General features: G+C 37.3%; 1 protein-coding gene across 1 annotated transcript; it reads right to left on the minus strand.

Annotated features, from left to right (window-relative positions):
- Positions 1 to 5378: 5378 nt before the first annotated feature.
- mtfr1l (mitochondrial fission regulator 1-like) lies at positions 5379 to 14636 on the minus strand. The gene is given in 6 exon segments (NM_001128643.1): positions 5379 to 5804; positions 5937 to 6246; positions 7988 to 8196; positions 9344 to 9453; positions 9870 to 9974; positions 14410 to 14636. Coding segments are annotated over 6 exon segments (960 nt in total). The 5' UTR covers positions 14524 to 14636; the 3' UTR covers positions 5379 to 5692.
- Positions 14637 to 15549: the final 913 nt, after the last annotated feature.

Raw genomic sequence — 15549 nt, forward strand, 5'->3', positions numbered from 1 at the left:
CCAAAATCATACCCATTCAAAAATTAGTTGTACCAATGACTACATTTGCCCTGCCTTTTCCTGATGTGGACTTTCCACTCAAGCCATAAAGGGGTCACATATATTTATAGAAGGGAAAGGCTGGAAAAATAAATGTCTTTATACAAACATCTCTTACCTATGGGATATACAATACAACATTTGTTTACATTACAATTTACATGTTTACTGTTAGGTCACACAAATGGAACATTCCTCAACCTTGAGATTTACATCTTCCGGCAGCTGAAATATCTTGACGGAGAAATTAAAATTTGAGCTGAAATATTTTTCAGGCTCATAGCAAACAAAGCATTTGAAGATAAAGGCACAGAACTTCTAAAAACAAAAACTGCACTTCTAGAAAAAACTGCACCCAAATGCAGGCAGTATTCTTGTGGGTGCAGATCTGAAGGTATTCATCACAGCTTAGTCTTTTCCATCATGCTACAGTGTATACGAACATTGCAAGTGTGTGCAGCAATAATTATGCAAAACAGATAAAGAAATGTGCTTAGGGATGAAAACAAAGTAATATACTATATGCTGCCCATTTTACATTATTCATGTAACATACATACCGTCATACCATTACATTTAAAACAACATCCAGAAAACATTAAATACATGTGGCACTTCAATCTGAAATGAAGCCAGACAAATACTTCTGTGGTTTATAGAAGGATTCACATATGTAACAGCCAACCCATCTGATAACCACATCTAATTTATTGATGTGGATTAAAAACTACATATGGCTTAAGGGGTCTATTATATCTCAGTACAAAGATTGTCACACAAACAAAAAGCCATATTGTCTGAGGTTAGAATGACAAAACTGTATAGTACATTATAGTTAGCAATACTATGATAAAGATCTATAGATAAAAATCTGCAGATATAATTTTTTAAATACCTCAGACATGGGAAATGAATGCACATAGGAGTAATATTTTATTGTGAGTTTAGAACATACTATCTCTGCATAGTTACATTTGTCAGTTACTGCTCATTAGAGGCCTGCTTCACAGACTTTAGTGAAAAGCATCCCATTTGCACTGAACATTCTACAGTTCTAGTTCTACATTCTAGAGAGACATTTCAACTTATAGATAATACATAAAAGTATTTAGTGAAATGATATCCTGTTTCTAGTATAAGCTCTACTTTCTTATGTTATGCCTTGAGTAATGTCTGTTTGAGTTAAAATCACCACTATGTAAAAACAAGTATATCCTTAGAAATGGCGTACTTAGATTTCAGCCATTACTGAGCAATAAATTGACATTTTGTACAAAAGAATAACCACTCTGGCTCCAAGCAAATTACAATTCACGCTTTATAAAACAATATATATGAAAGTCTTCAGGTAGCTTTTTAGTAGATTTAGGAACTTTAAACTAAAGCCACCTTCAAGGCTCCTCAGTTAAAAAGTTGTTGCTTGGTAAATCAGGAAAGCAACCGATATTTGTAATATAATTTAGCCATGGGGAAACTGCTTCATTGAAGTCAATGGATATCTGAGCTTGCTTCAACTGGGCACACTGTATATGATAAATATACAATTAAAATAAAACACCCACTTAGAAACAGAGAATATGTCCTCTGTACTGGATTGTGGTTTTTATACTTTATTACCTTGTTGTTCACCCTCATAAAGCAAACATGCAAAAATACTAACACATCTTACATTAAACAGTGTAAAATAACTGTAGTTAAAAGTGTGCAATATACTAAGCCATCTGAGATTTCTGTTTCATGTCCATTCTATACATAACAGTGTCTTTCATATCACGCAGGTTAAAGTACAAGAAAAAAATGACTTAATTACCATTAATGTAACTGCACACTGTTTTATAAAATCATCCCCAGCACTGGGCCAAGCTGTATTGGTGCCCCAGGTCCCTCAGCTAACTGCATATAAAGAGATAAACCATTGAATAGCAAATCTGAAACATATCAAGTGATCTCAAGTGTTCAGTGCAAACTGGGCAACTTTTAAATGTCTAGTAAACACCAGTACAGATACACGTTACACTCGGGAATAGCACTCAATAGAAAAACACCCAAGACCAGCCATGACTCCTCCAGTTACATTTTAACAATATCCTAGCTGAAAACAGTAGAATTGTGTTGGCTCTTTACAAAAGCTCACAATCAGGCACTGAATGCACTGAGATGGCTGCCAACACAACAATATTATAGCTAAAAAAAATACCATTTTGTTGGTTCAAGAATAACATTTTAAATAGTAGAATGAATTATTTGCAATGTACACAGTGTATCGCACTAGTTCTCCATCACATTTAAAATTCAACTTTAGATTTGAAATTCCAAAGACAGAGGGGGTGGGAGCCATAACATAACTTTTAGGCTGCTGGCACACGGGGAGATTAGTTGACCGCAGGTGACTAATGTCCCCCGAATGCCTTCCCACTGGCAAGAATGTGAATCGCTGGTGGGATGGCATATGTGTTGCTTTGGTTTTCCAAAGTCATCCAAAGGTTCCTTGTGAGGCAATTTTGAAAAACCAAAGCGATGCGTATGCCATCCCAAAGGCATTTTGGGGAGGATTAGTCATCTGCAGTAGCAAAGATTTATTGCCGGTGACTAAACTCCCTGTGTGCCACCAGCCTTAATTGGCACAAGTAAACAAAATAGTACTTACAGACGAATGTCAGCACTAGGAATGCAGTGTGTACAGTAGTGCAAAACAGTTCTAAGCTAGAGGAAAAGTCAGCGTTCTCCTCTCTATATTTGTAACTCCCGTTGAATATCTATATTCAAACCCTTTGGTATAATATCTAGAAATGCCCCATTTAACAGGGAAATGTTTGGTGCTGCTGGGCACTCTACATTCTTAGGGCTCACAAAAACACAGTATTTTGTAAGTGCACTCTTATTTAGTTGTTTCAATTAAAACCTGTTTTACACTATGGGTTTCTGCCCCTCTTGTAATCTTTAATGGGATTATGAATGTGACAGAAACAGTACGATACAATGCAATTCTATACACTGCATAGTTTGTATGAAGCAAATTCAGCTATTATATGCCAACTGACTAAGGTGGACACATATAAACTGCATTGATTTGAGTGTATCCAGATTACCAATATTGGTGTAAAATAAGAGATGGGCCTTTATAAATTGCATGGATAGGACAATAGGATAGGTCATTTTAAAAAGTTAATACCTAGGGGCTGATTTACTAACCCACGAATCCGACCCGAATTGGAAAAGTTCCGACTTGAAAACGAATATTTTGCGACTTTTTCGTATGTTTTGTGATTTTTTCGGATTCTGTACGAATTTTTCGGATCCAATACGATTTTTGCGTAAAAACGCGAGTTTTTCGTATCCATTACGAAAGTTGCGTAAAAAGTTGCGTTTTAACGCTACGAAAAATACGCAACTTTTCGCGTAAGTTTTAACGCTACGCAAAATGCGCAACTTTTTACGCAACTTTCGTAATGGATAGGAAAACTCGCGTTTTTACGCAAAAATCGTATTGGATCCGAAAAATTCGTACAGAATCCGAAAAAATCGCAAAACATACGAAAAAATCGCAAAGTACCGATCATTACGAAAAAAACGCAATCGGACTCCATTCGACCCGTTCGTGGGTAAGTAAATCAGCCCCCTAATATACTAAACTACAAGGTTATTTTTTTCATTTTTGTGTTTTACAGCTTCATCCTTAGCTCAACAGTGCTGAGCCATACATTTATACGGATTTCTAAATCTTTGCGGTGTGAGTAACAAATCCTATAAGCTAGTCTGTCTGTTTTTATGAAAGTTGCCCAAATGACAAGTCTGGCAGGGAAACAGTATTTTACATTCAGATGATATGGTTATTTGTGCAGATTCTGATCATAAATCCCCTTGAAACAGTCAAGCAAAGGAGCAGGTCACAGTTTGGTTAAAACTGAAATTAACAGATTGTATGTGCCATCGAGTTATCTAGCTATAGCCTGTCATTAAATTGATGCATACTCAATACCAGCGTACCACTTACGTACTTAGGACTATGCCTTAAAAAATGTACCAGTGAAAATTACTGAATAAAATATACCTCTGTGGTACAACATGCTCTACTTCTATTCAAGCGCACAGGAGGCAATGGGAAGGAAGCAAACTTTTCATCAGGGCCACAAGTAGTTGCATTTTATAATGTTGTATGTGCCAAAGCTCATAAGCCTAGGCCATCAAGGAAAACCATAAAAAAGGCAGGTTAATACTTTTACAAACAGACATTATATGCATCTTTAGCTTATACAGACAAATAGTGTGTGCGCAATTGTGTGTTGACCCCAAAGTATACATAGCTTATCTTTTAACATAGGAACACATTTTTTAACGTTCAAAATGAAGGCTGTCATATGTGGACCAATGATTGGGCAGTTTGGCTCAGTAATCATTAACTACAAATATAAGCTTGTCTCTATGACAGTCTTGTGATCCCATCAGACTCAAGTCAGTCTTTCCAGAAATAAACTGCAGTCTGCCAGCATCTACCATCGGCATGAGGTGGGGGCACTTGCTAGTCTGGAGTTTACAAGGCCACACCTCCCTCCAACATCTGTTAAAGGAAAAGTAACACTAAAATTTTTAAAAGTAAAAAAGCTATTCTACCCTGCACCAATAACTGGCCTATCCTGCTAACCACTTAGTATTTTAAATGCTTTAATAGAAAATACCTGCTAAAACTTGGTTTCCTGTCAATTGAACTACAGCAATAAGGCGAAGGAAGGAGGTACATCCACTATGAGACGATCGATTGATCAAGCCTAGTCTTCACCGTAGTTCAATTGACAGGAAGCCAAGATTTAGCAGGTATTTTCTATTAAAGCATTTAAAATACTAAGTGGTTTGCAGGATAGGGCAGTTATTGGTGCAGGGTAGAATAGCTTTTTTACTTAAAAAAATTTAGTGTTACTTTTCCTTTAACAGATGTTGGAGGGAGGTGTGGCCTTGTAAACTCCAGACTAGCAAGTGCCCCCACCTCATGCCGATGGTATCTGCTAGCTAGAAAGAGGAACAGACTATTTGGCCATCCATATGTGAGTAAATCTTTTAACATGCGAGCTAACCAGTCAAATACCCTGAAAAATAGCTCATGTGTGAGCCACTGTTTCACATATTTTATCTAAATAAGCAAGTTAATTAAAATCTAAAGCTGACCTATGGAACATTTTACAGATAGTAACTGTTGCAACTATTACTGCTTCTACGGCATTCGGCCAGCAGTGGCAGACCATTCAAATCCTGTTTTGAGTGCTCTATCTTCCCAGTATCCAGATCTCCTGATATTACTGAAGATGTTTTTTCTCCTTTCAGTATATACAGTCTCAAGTAGTTAATGCAAGTAATCACCTTTTTAATGTTGGTAACAAACTGTTGCTAGGGAGAGGCATATACCGGCTACCATGCCAAGACTGCTGTAAATGTAACATATTATTCCACTCACTTTGAACACAAAACAATGGCATTTGTTTCCACTGAGAACACAAATCCATTCTAATCTAAAATATGAATTTAAGATTACATAAATGAAGAACTCATGAAAACAAACCCCTTTTTTAGGTTTTTGTGCCCTGTGGCTATTTTTTAACAAAATAGGTGACCTTTACAAGTTTTTACTAAATAACAATAAGTTAATGTACTTCTTGGTTGATCATTCATTTTTAACACTATCTGGATCACAAAGTGCAAACTTTTGCCTTAAAACTTCTGATATAAGATTGACTGGATCTTCTTCTTTGTGTAAACACTGATTTCTGTTTGACCTGGACAAAAAAATAAAAAAGGTTATAAAATGTATTTATAATTTAAAGCAGCTCTACAGATATGAAAATATACAATATACTGACCAACTTTATAGGCATATATAGAATATAATATATATGACAGAACTTTACCAATCTCTATTTAGTTTCATCTTGTGGATGTCCTTCAAAATTCCCATCATATCTGCAAAACTATTGGATTTTGATAGGCACAGCGAGTCTTCATCATCATCTGACATATTGCTTTCCACTTGCCGCTGCAGGCTTATGGTTGAATCAACTAGTGAAGCAGAGGAGTACTCGGACACATCCAATTCATCTTCTTCTGTGATGTCACTAATTACAAATGAAGTGGTGGATTGATAGGAAGGGCCATAGTCAGGAAGTGACGCTTCCAGATCCACATTTACAGGTATGGAATCTGATCCCAAGCAGGAGGAAGCTAGAAAGGCAAGAAATGAGAAAGACCCACTAGATAATAACTTCCATATATTTTCAGCAAAATCTGTTATTGAACAGGTGGGTATGAACAGTATACCCACTTTGGTCAACAAAAAGGCTGCCAGATAATCAAGTAATGTAAAATGCTACCTGTGAAAAGGAGAACAGGGAAAGGGGCTGTAGCATCTTTTTGTGCATCCCACTTGCCATGCTAAATTGTTTCTTCCACCTAAGATTAAGGCTAATAATTCTATTTTGGCCAGAAAATGCTCCCGTCCGCACTAGGAGGGCACACCAAGTGCAGATGGCCATGGCAACATTGGGAGTAAGCACATGAATAATGAGAAGTCCCAGCTCATTAATAAGGTGCATGCATGTGATGTCACACATGAACATAGTGAGTGGGCTAAGAAACGCATTTATTATACGCCAAACATGGCTGCCCACAGCATGTTCTAACTCAAATGGTACTGTTTACCCCAACCAAAGTGCAGGCCCTATTAGCCCACACTTCCAGTGGGATAAGCAATTTTACAATGACAAGTATTCTTTAACCATTGTCAGATAAGTTGCGAGCCAAGTTTTTTTCCATATGTAGGAAAACTATATAAATTCAGCAACCCTAACCTTTCTGAAATTACATTTCTGTAACAAGATAAAGGATGCCATATATCTCATAATAAAGAAAAAAAAATAGAAGCATTAAAGGAAAAGTAACACTAAAATTTTTTAAGTAAAAAATCTATTCTACCCTGCTCCAATAATTGCCCTATACTTCCGAGCAATTATTATTTTAAATGCTTTATTAGAAAATACCTTGTAAAACGTTGCATCCTGTCATGCAGAATCCACTATGCGACGATTGACATCTCCTCCTAGCCTGTCTCCTTCCTGTACAGAAAGAAGGCTAGGAGGAGATGTCAATCGTCGCATAGTGGATTCTGCATCTTCTGGATCACCGTATCGCAGTATTTGAAATGACTGGATGCAACGTTTTACATGGTATTTTTTAATAAAGCATTTAAAATAATTAATGCTGGGAAGGATAAGGCAATTATTGGAGCAGGGTAGAATAGATTTTTTACTTAAAAAAATTGTGTTACTTTTTTTGTGTTACTTTTCCTTTAAGTGAGGCAAAAAATTATTTGCACCTTTCTGTTATTGCATATTAGTCACAATGACTTATTTAAAATTTTCTAATATATTTTATTAGAAGATCTGAAATTAAATATGATTAAACACATTAACAAAGTTTTTACACAACTGTATTTAGGAACAAAGTTATCCAATACCCATATCACCTATGTGAAAAATTAACTGCCACTGAAACTTAAGTGGTTGCGCCACTTTAATTAGCAATAATTGCAACCAACATCTGCTGTTGTACTGGTGTATTCACACCCCACGGTCCTCTGGTCTGCTCATTGCCTAGAGGCGGGGGAACAAAAAGAAGCAATAGCAAGTGATCCACCTCTGTTCCAAGAAATGTTCCAGAATGTGGAATCTAAGACTTGCAGTCCCTTTATCCACAAACTGTAGATTCTATCTGTGCAACTTAATGTGTTAAACCACAGGGACAGCTAGAGAAGAATGATAACATAGAAATATGATATGGAAATACTACATGTGAGCAACAAATGCATGATCTGCTACAAAAGGAAAATTATGCAGGTTTGTTGTTTTAATTCAGATTCTATTAAAGGAAACTTCAAATGTATTCAGCTCTTATTTTATAGTCGTACCTGAATCGCCAGCAACAATTCTTGCTATCTGACTTCTCAGAATGCTAAGCTCCTCTTGTATGTCTGATGACCTATTTAAGGATAAGCCAGGTTTCTTTAAACAAAACATTTTTTCTTCTTTCATTTTCAGATTGGGGACAGAGGAATTTCTCTGCATCACTAAAAGTGGGCTCGGCCTCCATTTATGTTTCAGAGGTCTTGTGTCACTCCTAATGCAGAATAAAAAAAACTGATAAGCAACTCATTTTCACTGGACAGAACTGAATTAGAATGATAATAGTTTTTAAAGAAAATAGGTTTTTATTCTTACCTATTACTCTGCATGCACATTACCCCCCAATCCTCATCATACCTGACACTATATCATTGAGCTCATATTTGTATGTGGTTGGTGCAACCTTCTCTCTCTTCAATTACTTACCAAAGAAAATTTATGGAAGAAACTTTCATCAGTAAATGCAAGATGCAATACTTGACTATGGTTGAATTTTAAATGATTTTCTTTAACATGCTCTGTAAAACATGCTGGCCTAGGTTGTTCTTTCGACAGTGATTGAAGCAGCCAAGCACCTTTGCAACTATACAGAATTTGTTTGTTCAGCAACCCACCCTGCTACTGTTTCAGATGTATTCAGTAGAGATAATAAACATTCACCCCATCATGCTAAGGACTTAATCCATCATTTAGGGTTCCACTAGAATTTCAACCACCATAGTTTGGGAATCTCTGACCTATAGATTCTAAAGCAACAATTCCTGTTGTCAATATTTTCCTGGATTCAATATAACTTTGAAAAAAATAACTTTTGGAAAAAAAAACTCCTCTGCAACATGGCAGGATCTGTTGTAATGAAAATGCTATGTGAAGCAACCATTTCTCTGAAAAGTAGTTACTTCCCCTACGAAAAGCCCAATGTACTGTAAAGGGGGCAAACTTACGCCCAATTGGAGTGAAAGAAGGGGAGACTGCTTATTTACTACAAAGTATTTTGAATATACCTGAACTGTAAAGGATAACCACTGTGGCCATGTTTTCATATATCCCTAGTTGTTGCCCAAATTTAGTAAACTGTTGTTAGATTTCAACAGCACATTAAAACAATATTTTTGATTGGTTTCTGTACTAACTACAAGAACCTATGTGCATCAACACACTGTTTTCTACCAGGACACAACACATTATACATTATTTGACAAACCACATGTATGGTGAGACTTAAGAGAAGGGCATGCATAAAACCGGGCTGAGCTCTAATCGGGTCACCAAGTTTTCAGCATTACTTTTTTATATTCCACCAATATTTTATGACTTTACGTGAGAAATGTGATCGATGAACAGAACTGATAAATAACTACCTCACTCTTGCATATGTCTCATCATCATCTGCAGCAAGCCACTTAACATCTGCTAGTGTTGGGACCATTGGCGTATCATTTAAGTACAAATTAGAAGCAGGTGGTAAAGCCTAGAATAAAAAGAGGACATAGTAATTTAATTATAAATATATTTTTTTCATTTCATTTGGTTATCACATCAAGAACAATGTGAAAGTGCATTGGGAGTTTGCCAAAAAAATATCAGAGCAACCTAGGTCAACTCTAAAAAAATGTTTTATGGCCAAAGGAGACAAATATTTTGCAGATCTTCCACTTTACACACCTCAGCAACAAAAATATATAAATATGCCAACAGTGTAGTATGTTGGTGGTAGTATTAGCTGGGTCTGGGCATACCGGTAAAATAGGAGGATGAATGGATAGTATAAAATATAAGGGAAATACTGCAAAAGCAAAAGGTAGAAGCTGTTTATGTCTGCAAAAAAACAAACAAACAGCAATTGTTATCATCAAATTAGAAAGAATCCCCTAGAAAAAGCACTACCTCAAAGCAAGCTCTGGTACATGGCTTCAGTGGCAGGTGAGACCCAATTCTCCTCACTAGGCTACGTGAAGATCCACATGGCTTGTTCTCCCAAACTGGTACAATCTAGAAAAAAAATACAAATGATTATATATATATATATATATATATATATATATATATATATATATATATATATATATATTGTGACAAAAAGGCTAGTCTCAGTGAGACTTGTCTGTTGGATGGCAGGTATATAACACCCAGGCTGAGGTACTGGCTCCTTTAAATCTCCAGGGCAGGAGAGGCTAGGACCCTGAAGTATGGCTAGGGAATGCTGGAGCCAATTAGGGAACACCTGAATCATTTAAGGTGAGCCTGGGTGTGCAGCAGGAGTTCAGTTTGCTGAGAGACTTGAAGGTTAATCTTTGTCTGATTGGAGGTCACTCCCAGAGCAGGGCACAGAGCAGGAGGGCTGCCTGTGTTGGGGACTCCCAGAGGAGCTGGGGTGCCACCTGCCACTGTGAGGGAGCAGTGGGAGTCACGACCAGAGAGTTGAGTTTCTGAGAGAGACTGAGAGGGGCAGGCTGGACTGATGACAAGCTCCCCTGATTCCCGGGACTCCAGAAAAGCACTGCCGAGCGTGGGCAGTGAGGATTTGGGTATCCCGTGTGTTGAAACTACAGTCTGGCGAGACTTCTGTTTTCTTGAACTGTTTACTTGCAAATACCAAGTTGTGATATATACTGCTTTACTGTGGAAAATAAAGCACAGGCAGGAGCCTGACCATTTTGGTTGCAAACCAGAGTTGTCTGTCTCATCTGTGAAGCCCAGATTTCCATCCGCTACCGGCTGCTACCAGCTAAATCCCCACAATATACACACACAAAATTATATTATATTAATTATATTATATTTTGACCTGAGAACACAAGCACAACATGAAGCAGTTTTTAAATTAAAATGGAATTACAAGAAATTATATATTTTTTTTTATAAACTTTATTTTTGTAGATTTTTATATGTTTCCTTAATACAGTGCCTATTATTCCATACATGGAAGTTGGATGCTCTGCTTGGAGTAACACCGAGTCTCTGTGCTTCCAAAACTTGCCTCCAAGCCAAAAATTTTAAAATGCCCACCTATATTGAGGCCACTGGGAGCAACATCAAAGAGGGTGGTGAACAATATGTTGCTCATGAGCCACTGGTTGGGGATCACTGCCTTAAAGGAACAGTAACACCAAAAAAATTAAAGTGTTTTAAAGTCATTAAAATATAATGTACTGTTGCCCTGCACTGATAAAACGGGTTTGTTTGCTACAAAAACACTACTATTGTTAATATAAATAAGCTGCTGTCTAGCCATGGGGCCAGAAAAAGGCACAGGTAACACAGAAGATAACAGATAAGCTCTGCACAATATAATTGAATTTTATCTGTTACCTGCTAAGTAACCTGTGCCTTTTGTCCTTTGAATAGCTTCCCCAATGGCTATGCAAAAGCTGTGTTTATATAAACACACCAGTTGTACCAGTGCAGGGTACATTATATTGTAATTATTTTTATACACTTTTATTCGTTGGTGTTACTGTTCTTTAAATTAATTCCCTGGGAGCTATTACTGACTACAACCACATCTGTCAGAAGCAGTCTTTCTTAATGAGGATGTATTGCCTGGAAAATCAAGTCTTAGTCCTGCTATAAAAAAAAAAAAAATATTCAGATTCATTTTGAACTAGCTAATTTTACAGCAGAATATTCAATGCAGAGAAGAAAGTTTCAGCTTCACACATTATATACTAATTCTGAATATCATGCTGGAGTAAATATCATTCATAGTTCATTAGAACCACCAGGACAGATCTGACATACTAAAACAACAGTAGAGGCCAACAGTCAGGCAGTTACCACTCTAATGTATAGTATAATAATGCAGAATACACTGTGACCTGAAGCTGTGAACAAAAAGCTAAATAATTACAAAATCCCAACAAATAAAAAAGAAGACAAATTAAAAATTGTAAGTATGATGCAGATAGGGAAAGTCTGAAAGTTAATTTAAAAGGTGAACACAATGTTTTCTATATTTTTGTATACACTGGGATTTTTAGTTTCTTTATAAAAGTTGGTTTAACAAAGTTTATTTTAAAATAAGTGGCCCAGAGCAACAAAATTTGTAAACCTGGTCAATTGATCAATTGAAATTCACGGTACAATATTATCTTCACTAATCTTGTTCATCATACACATACGAATTTAATATAAATCTGTCGCCATACTGTCTATGAAACATAAGAACAATATAAAGAAGGAAAATTCCATGCAGAGGTTGACTTTCAAAAGCTACAAAATAGCATACATGGATCTTGCAGATCCATTAAGTATGCTTGGACGAGAATAGAGCTACCCCCTCATGCTGTGAAAAGATTGTAGTTGATTTGATATAAAAATACTGTAGTTGCAAAAGTTCTGCTCATTAGATTAGCAAAATATATCAAATTGTCCAACCAGATCAGTTGTTTTGCCTAGGAAATCCAGTTCTCTAAATACCAAAAGTAATTTCCCCAATATGGATAGTTGAGGTATAGGATCTATTATCCTGTATACAAACTGCTCCATGGGCCTTAGAATTATTTGCATAAAATAGAGTCTATGGGAGGTTTCCTGACACATGATCCAATATCTGTATTAGAGTGTTCTACTGTGTTAGCCATAGTTCAGGAAAAGAAACATTTTTTCTTTTTGGTAATGTAATACTGTTTATTGGCTGATAAATGTTAGTAAATGTATCTGCGTGTGGCAAAGTTGATTTGTGCTCTCAGCATTTGGTGTGACCCCTTTGTGCAGCAATAACTGCAACTAAACATTTGAGGAAACTATTGTTACCATAAAGTCCTGAGTCCTGCACATCAACATGCAGAAATTTTAGCCCATTCCTTGATTCAGAAGAGCTTCAGCTCTTGGATGGTGGTGGGTTTCCTCACATAAACCACTCGCTTTAGGTGTTTCCACAACATTTCACTTGGATTAAAGTCAGGACTTTGGCTTGACCATTCCAGAACATTCACTTCATTCTTTGGTAGAACGACTTGTGTGTTTAGGATCGTTGTTGCTGCATCACCCACTGTCTCTTAGTTTCAGTTCATGGACAGATATAGTATACTGTATAGTTCAGAATTCATTGTTCTATCAATTATGGTAAGCTGTCCAGGCCCAGATGCAACAAAACAGGCCCAAATCAAAACACTCCCACCACCATGTTTCATAGCTATGGGATAAGGTTCTTACACTGAAATGCAGTGTTTTTCATTCTCCAAATGCAACACTCCTCATTTAAACCATAGTGTTCTATTTTGGCTTCATCTGTCCACAAAACATTATTCCAGTATCCTTTTGGTTTATACACATGATCTTTAGTAAGCTGTAGACAGCCAGCAATATTTTTGGGGGTGACAAGCCTTCTGTTGCTTGGAGGTTCCTTGTAACCTCTTGGACTATTAAGATGCCTTGCAGTTGGAGTTATGTTTGATGGTATACTACATCGGGGTAGGGCAACAGTCTTGATTTTCCTCTATTTGTTCACAATCTTTTAATCTTTTAACCTTTTCCAGCTTTATGGGCATCAACAAACATTTTTTCTGAAGTCCTGAGACACCTCAGTTGTTCGAGCCAATGACACACATCCAGGCTTTGCTGGATCCCCATTCTTTAAATAAAACATGGTCTCTCACTCACACCTGATTGTCATCCTATTGACTGAAAAGACCAGACTCCGATTTCGCCTTCATATTGTATGCTAATCCCAAGGATTCACTTTTGCCTCACGCAGATATGTCACTGGATCATTTATTTTTCAATAAATGCATGACCAAATATTTGTATTTTTTGTTTAGTTTATTAAGTTTTCTTAATCTACTTTGAGGACTTGTTTGAAAATCAGATGATGTTTCAGGTCACATTCGTATAAAAATATAGAAAATGTTAAAGGGATCACAAACTTTCAAGAACCACTGTACTTCTCTAATGGTACTTTTTAACTTAACTGAAATATTTGGTAACAACTTTAGCTTTAGGCAAGACCAACAACCGCAGACACTTGGATTTCTTACTATTTAGTGTGATTATATATATATATATATATATATATATATTGGGAGCTGCTATCTTTCTACTTTCCCATTGTTCTGCAGATTGGCTGCTGGGAGGGGGTGATATCACTGCAACTTGCAGCTCAGCAGGAAAGTGTGACTGAACTTTATGACTGTAGCACCTGGGAAATAAAGAATATGGCTAGCCCCACATGAAATTTTAACATTAAATATGAAAATAGATCTGTGTTTTTAAAAAACAAATTGCAATACAGATTCTCCTGGAGAAGCTCTATTAACTGATGTGTTTAAAAAAAAAAAATCATGTTTTCCCTTGACAGTATTCCTTTAACCAGACATACAGCAAAACATCAGTTGTGTATAATATATAGGTATACTGACAGGTACCATAACCAACTACTCCCTGACACCGCCCATTACTGCAGCCAGGAACAGCCCATTCCTCTCACCTTCGTCCGCTTCCTCCGTCCACTTCTCCGCCCCTCGGGGCTCTCACAGGCCTCGGTTCCGTCCTTGCCAAATAGAACGCTCTCTGGTTCAGCACCTGCGCCTAATGAAGCCATAGAGAGGGGATACAAACAAATCCGCCACACCGGTTTTGCTCACAGGGCGGTATCCTACCGTAGGTACTACTCTGCAGCGCTCCGTTATACCGGCAGCTCAATAGTCCTTCCCCTAGGGTTGCAGTTAGTTCCTAGTGGCAATTCGTCCTCTTGTGACGTCACTCGCACATGACGCACGGCGTCACCTTCACGTGGTATATGTTAAACCTTAAAGCGGGAGCAGTCCCGGCGTCTTGTGTTACTGTTCCGTGGTCTCTCTGCGCTGTAAGAGATGCAGCGTTTGCACATATACACGGCTGTGGAGCGGGGACAGCCTGTGTGCTGGGAGTAGTGCGGGAGGTACAAAGAATTGTATGATTGGCCCTGGGAGCTGTGTGGAAGGAAGGGTAAATAGAGTTGAGTTAGGTAGGCAAGAGCTTTGGTATTCTATATACTGTTGGCGCTATGGCTGATATAATTAACTTGAGAGTTGGCGCTTTTAACAAATTCACAAATCATGTTTGCTAAATACCACTCCCATTTGACTAAATTTGGCAGGTTATTTGAAATTTGAACACATTTCTGGGGGTTTTGCTGAAAAAGGTGAAATTACCCTTTAAGCTGCAAGTCTCTGTTCCCCCAAGAGACCTGTTTAGCTTATTAGTTACAGTTGTATCTTAGTGCAGGGGGGCTCTTTACCTTTCTGGGCTCTCTGCTAAAAGCTACTTATTTAATTAAAAGTGAGAAACAATTTATCTAAGTTCAGGTGATGCTTGTTAAGATTTCTGGGCTCTCTGCCAAAAGCTACTTTTAATTAAATTTGTATCTTTTTTTAACCTTCAGTGCAGGAGATGAAAGGGAAATGTGGGACTTTTCAGTAAGAATCTGGGACTGCCGGTTGAGCTGTCAAAAGAGGGACTGTCCCGTGAAAATAGGGACAGTTGGGAGCTATGCCCATATCCCACTTCAAAGATTAAATACTCAGTGTCCAAAGTGCACCTCTATTGTGTAAGAAAATAGCTTTTATATTGCTGTACTGTATCTAGA

Source organism: Xenopus tropicalis, chromosome 2 (genome assembly GCF_000004195.4).
Source record: "Xenopus tropicalis strain Nigerian chromosome 2, UCB_Xtro_10.0, whole genome shotgun sequence".
In the NCBI taxonomy this organism is placed as follows: domain Eukaryota; kingdom Metazoa; phylum Chordata; class Amphibia; order Anura; family Pipidae; genus Xenopus; species Xenopus tropicalis.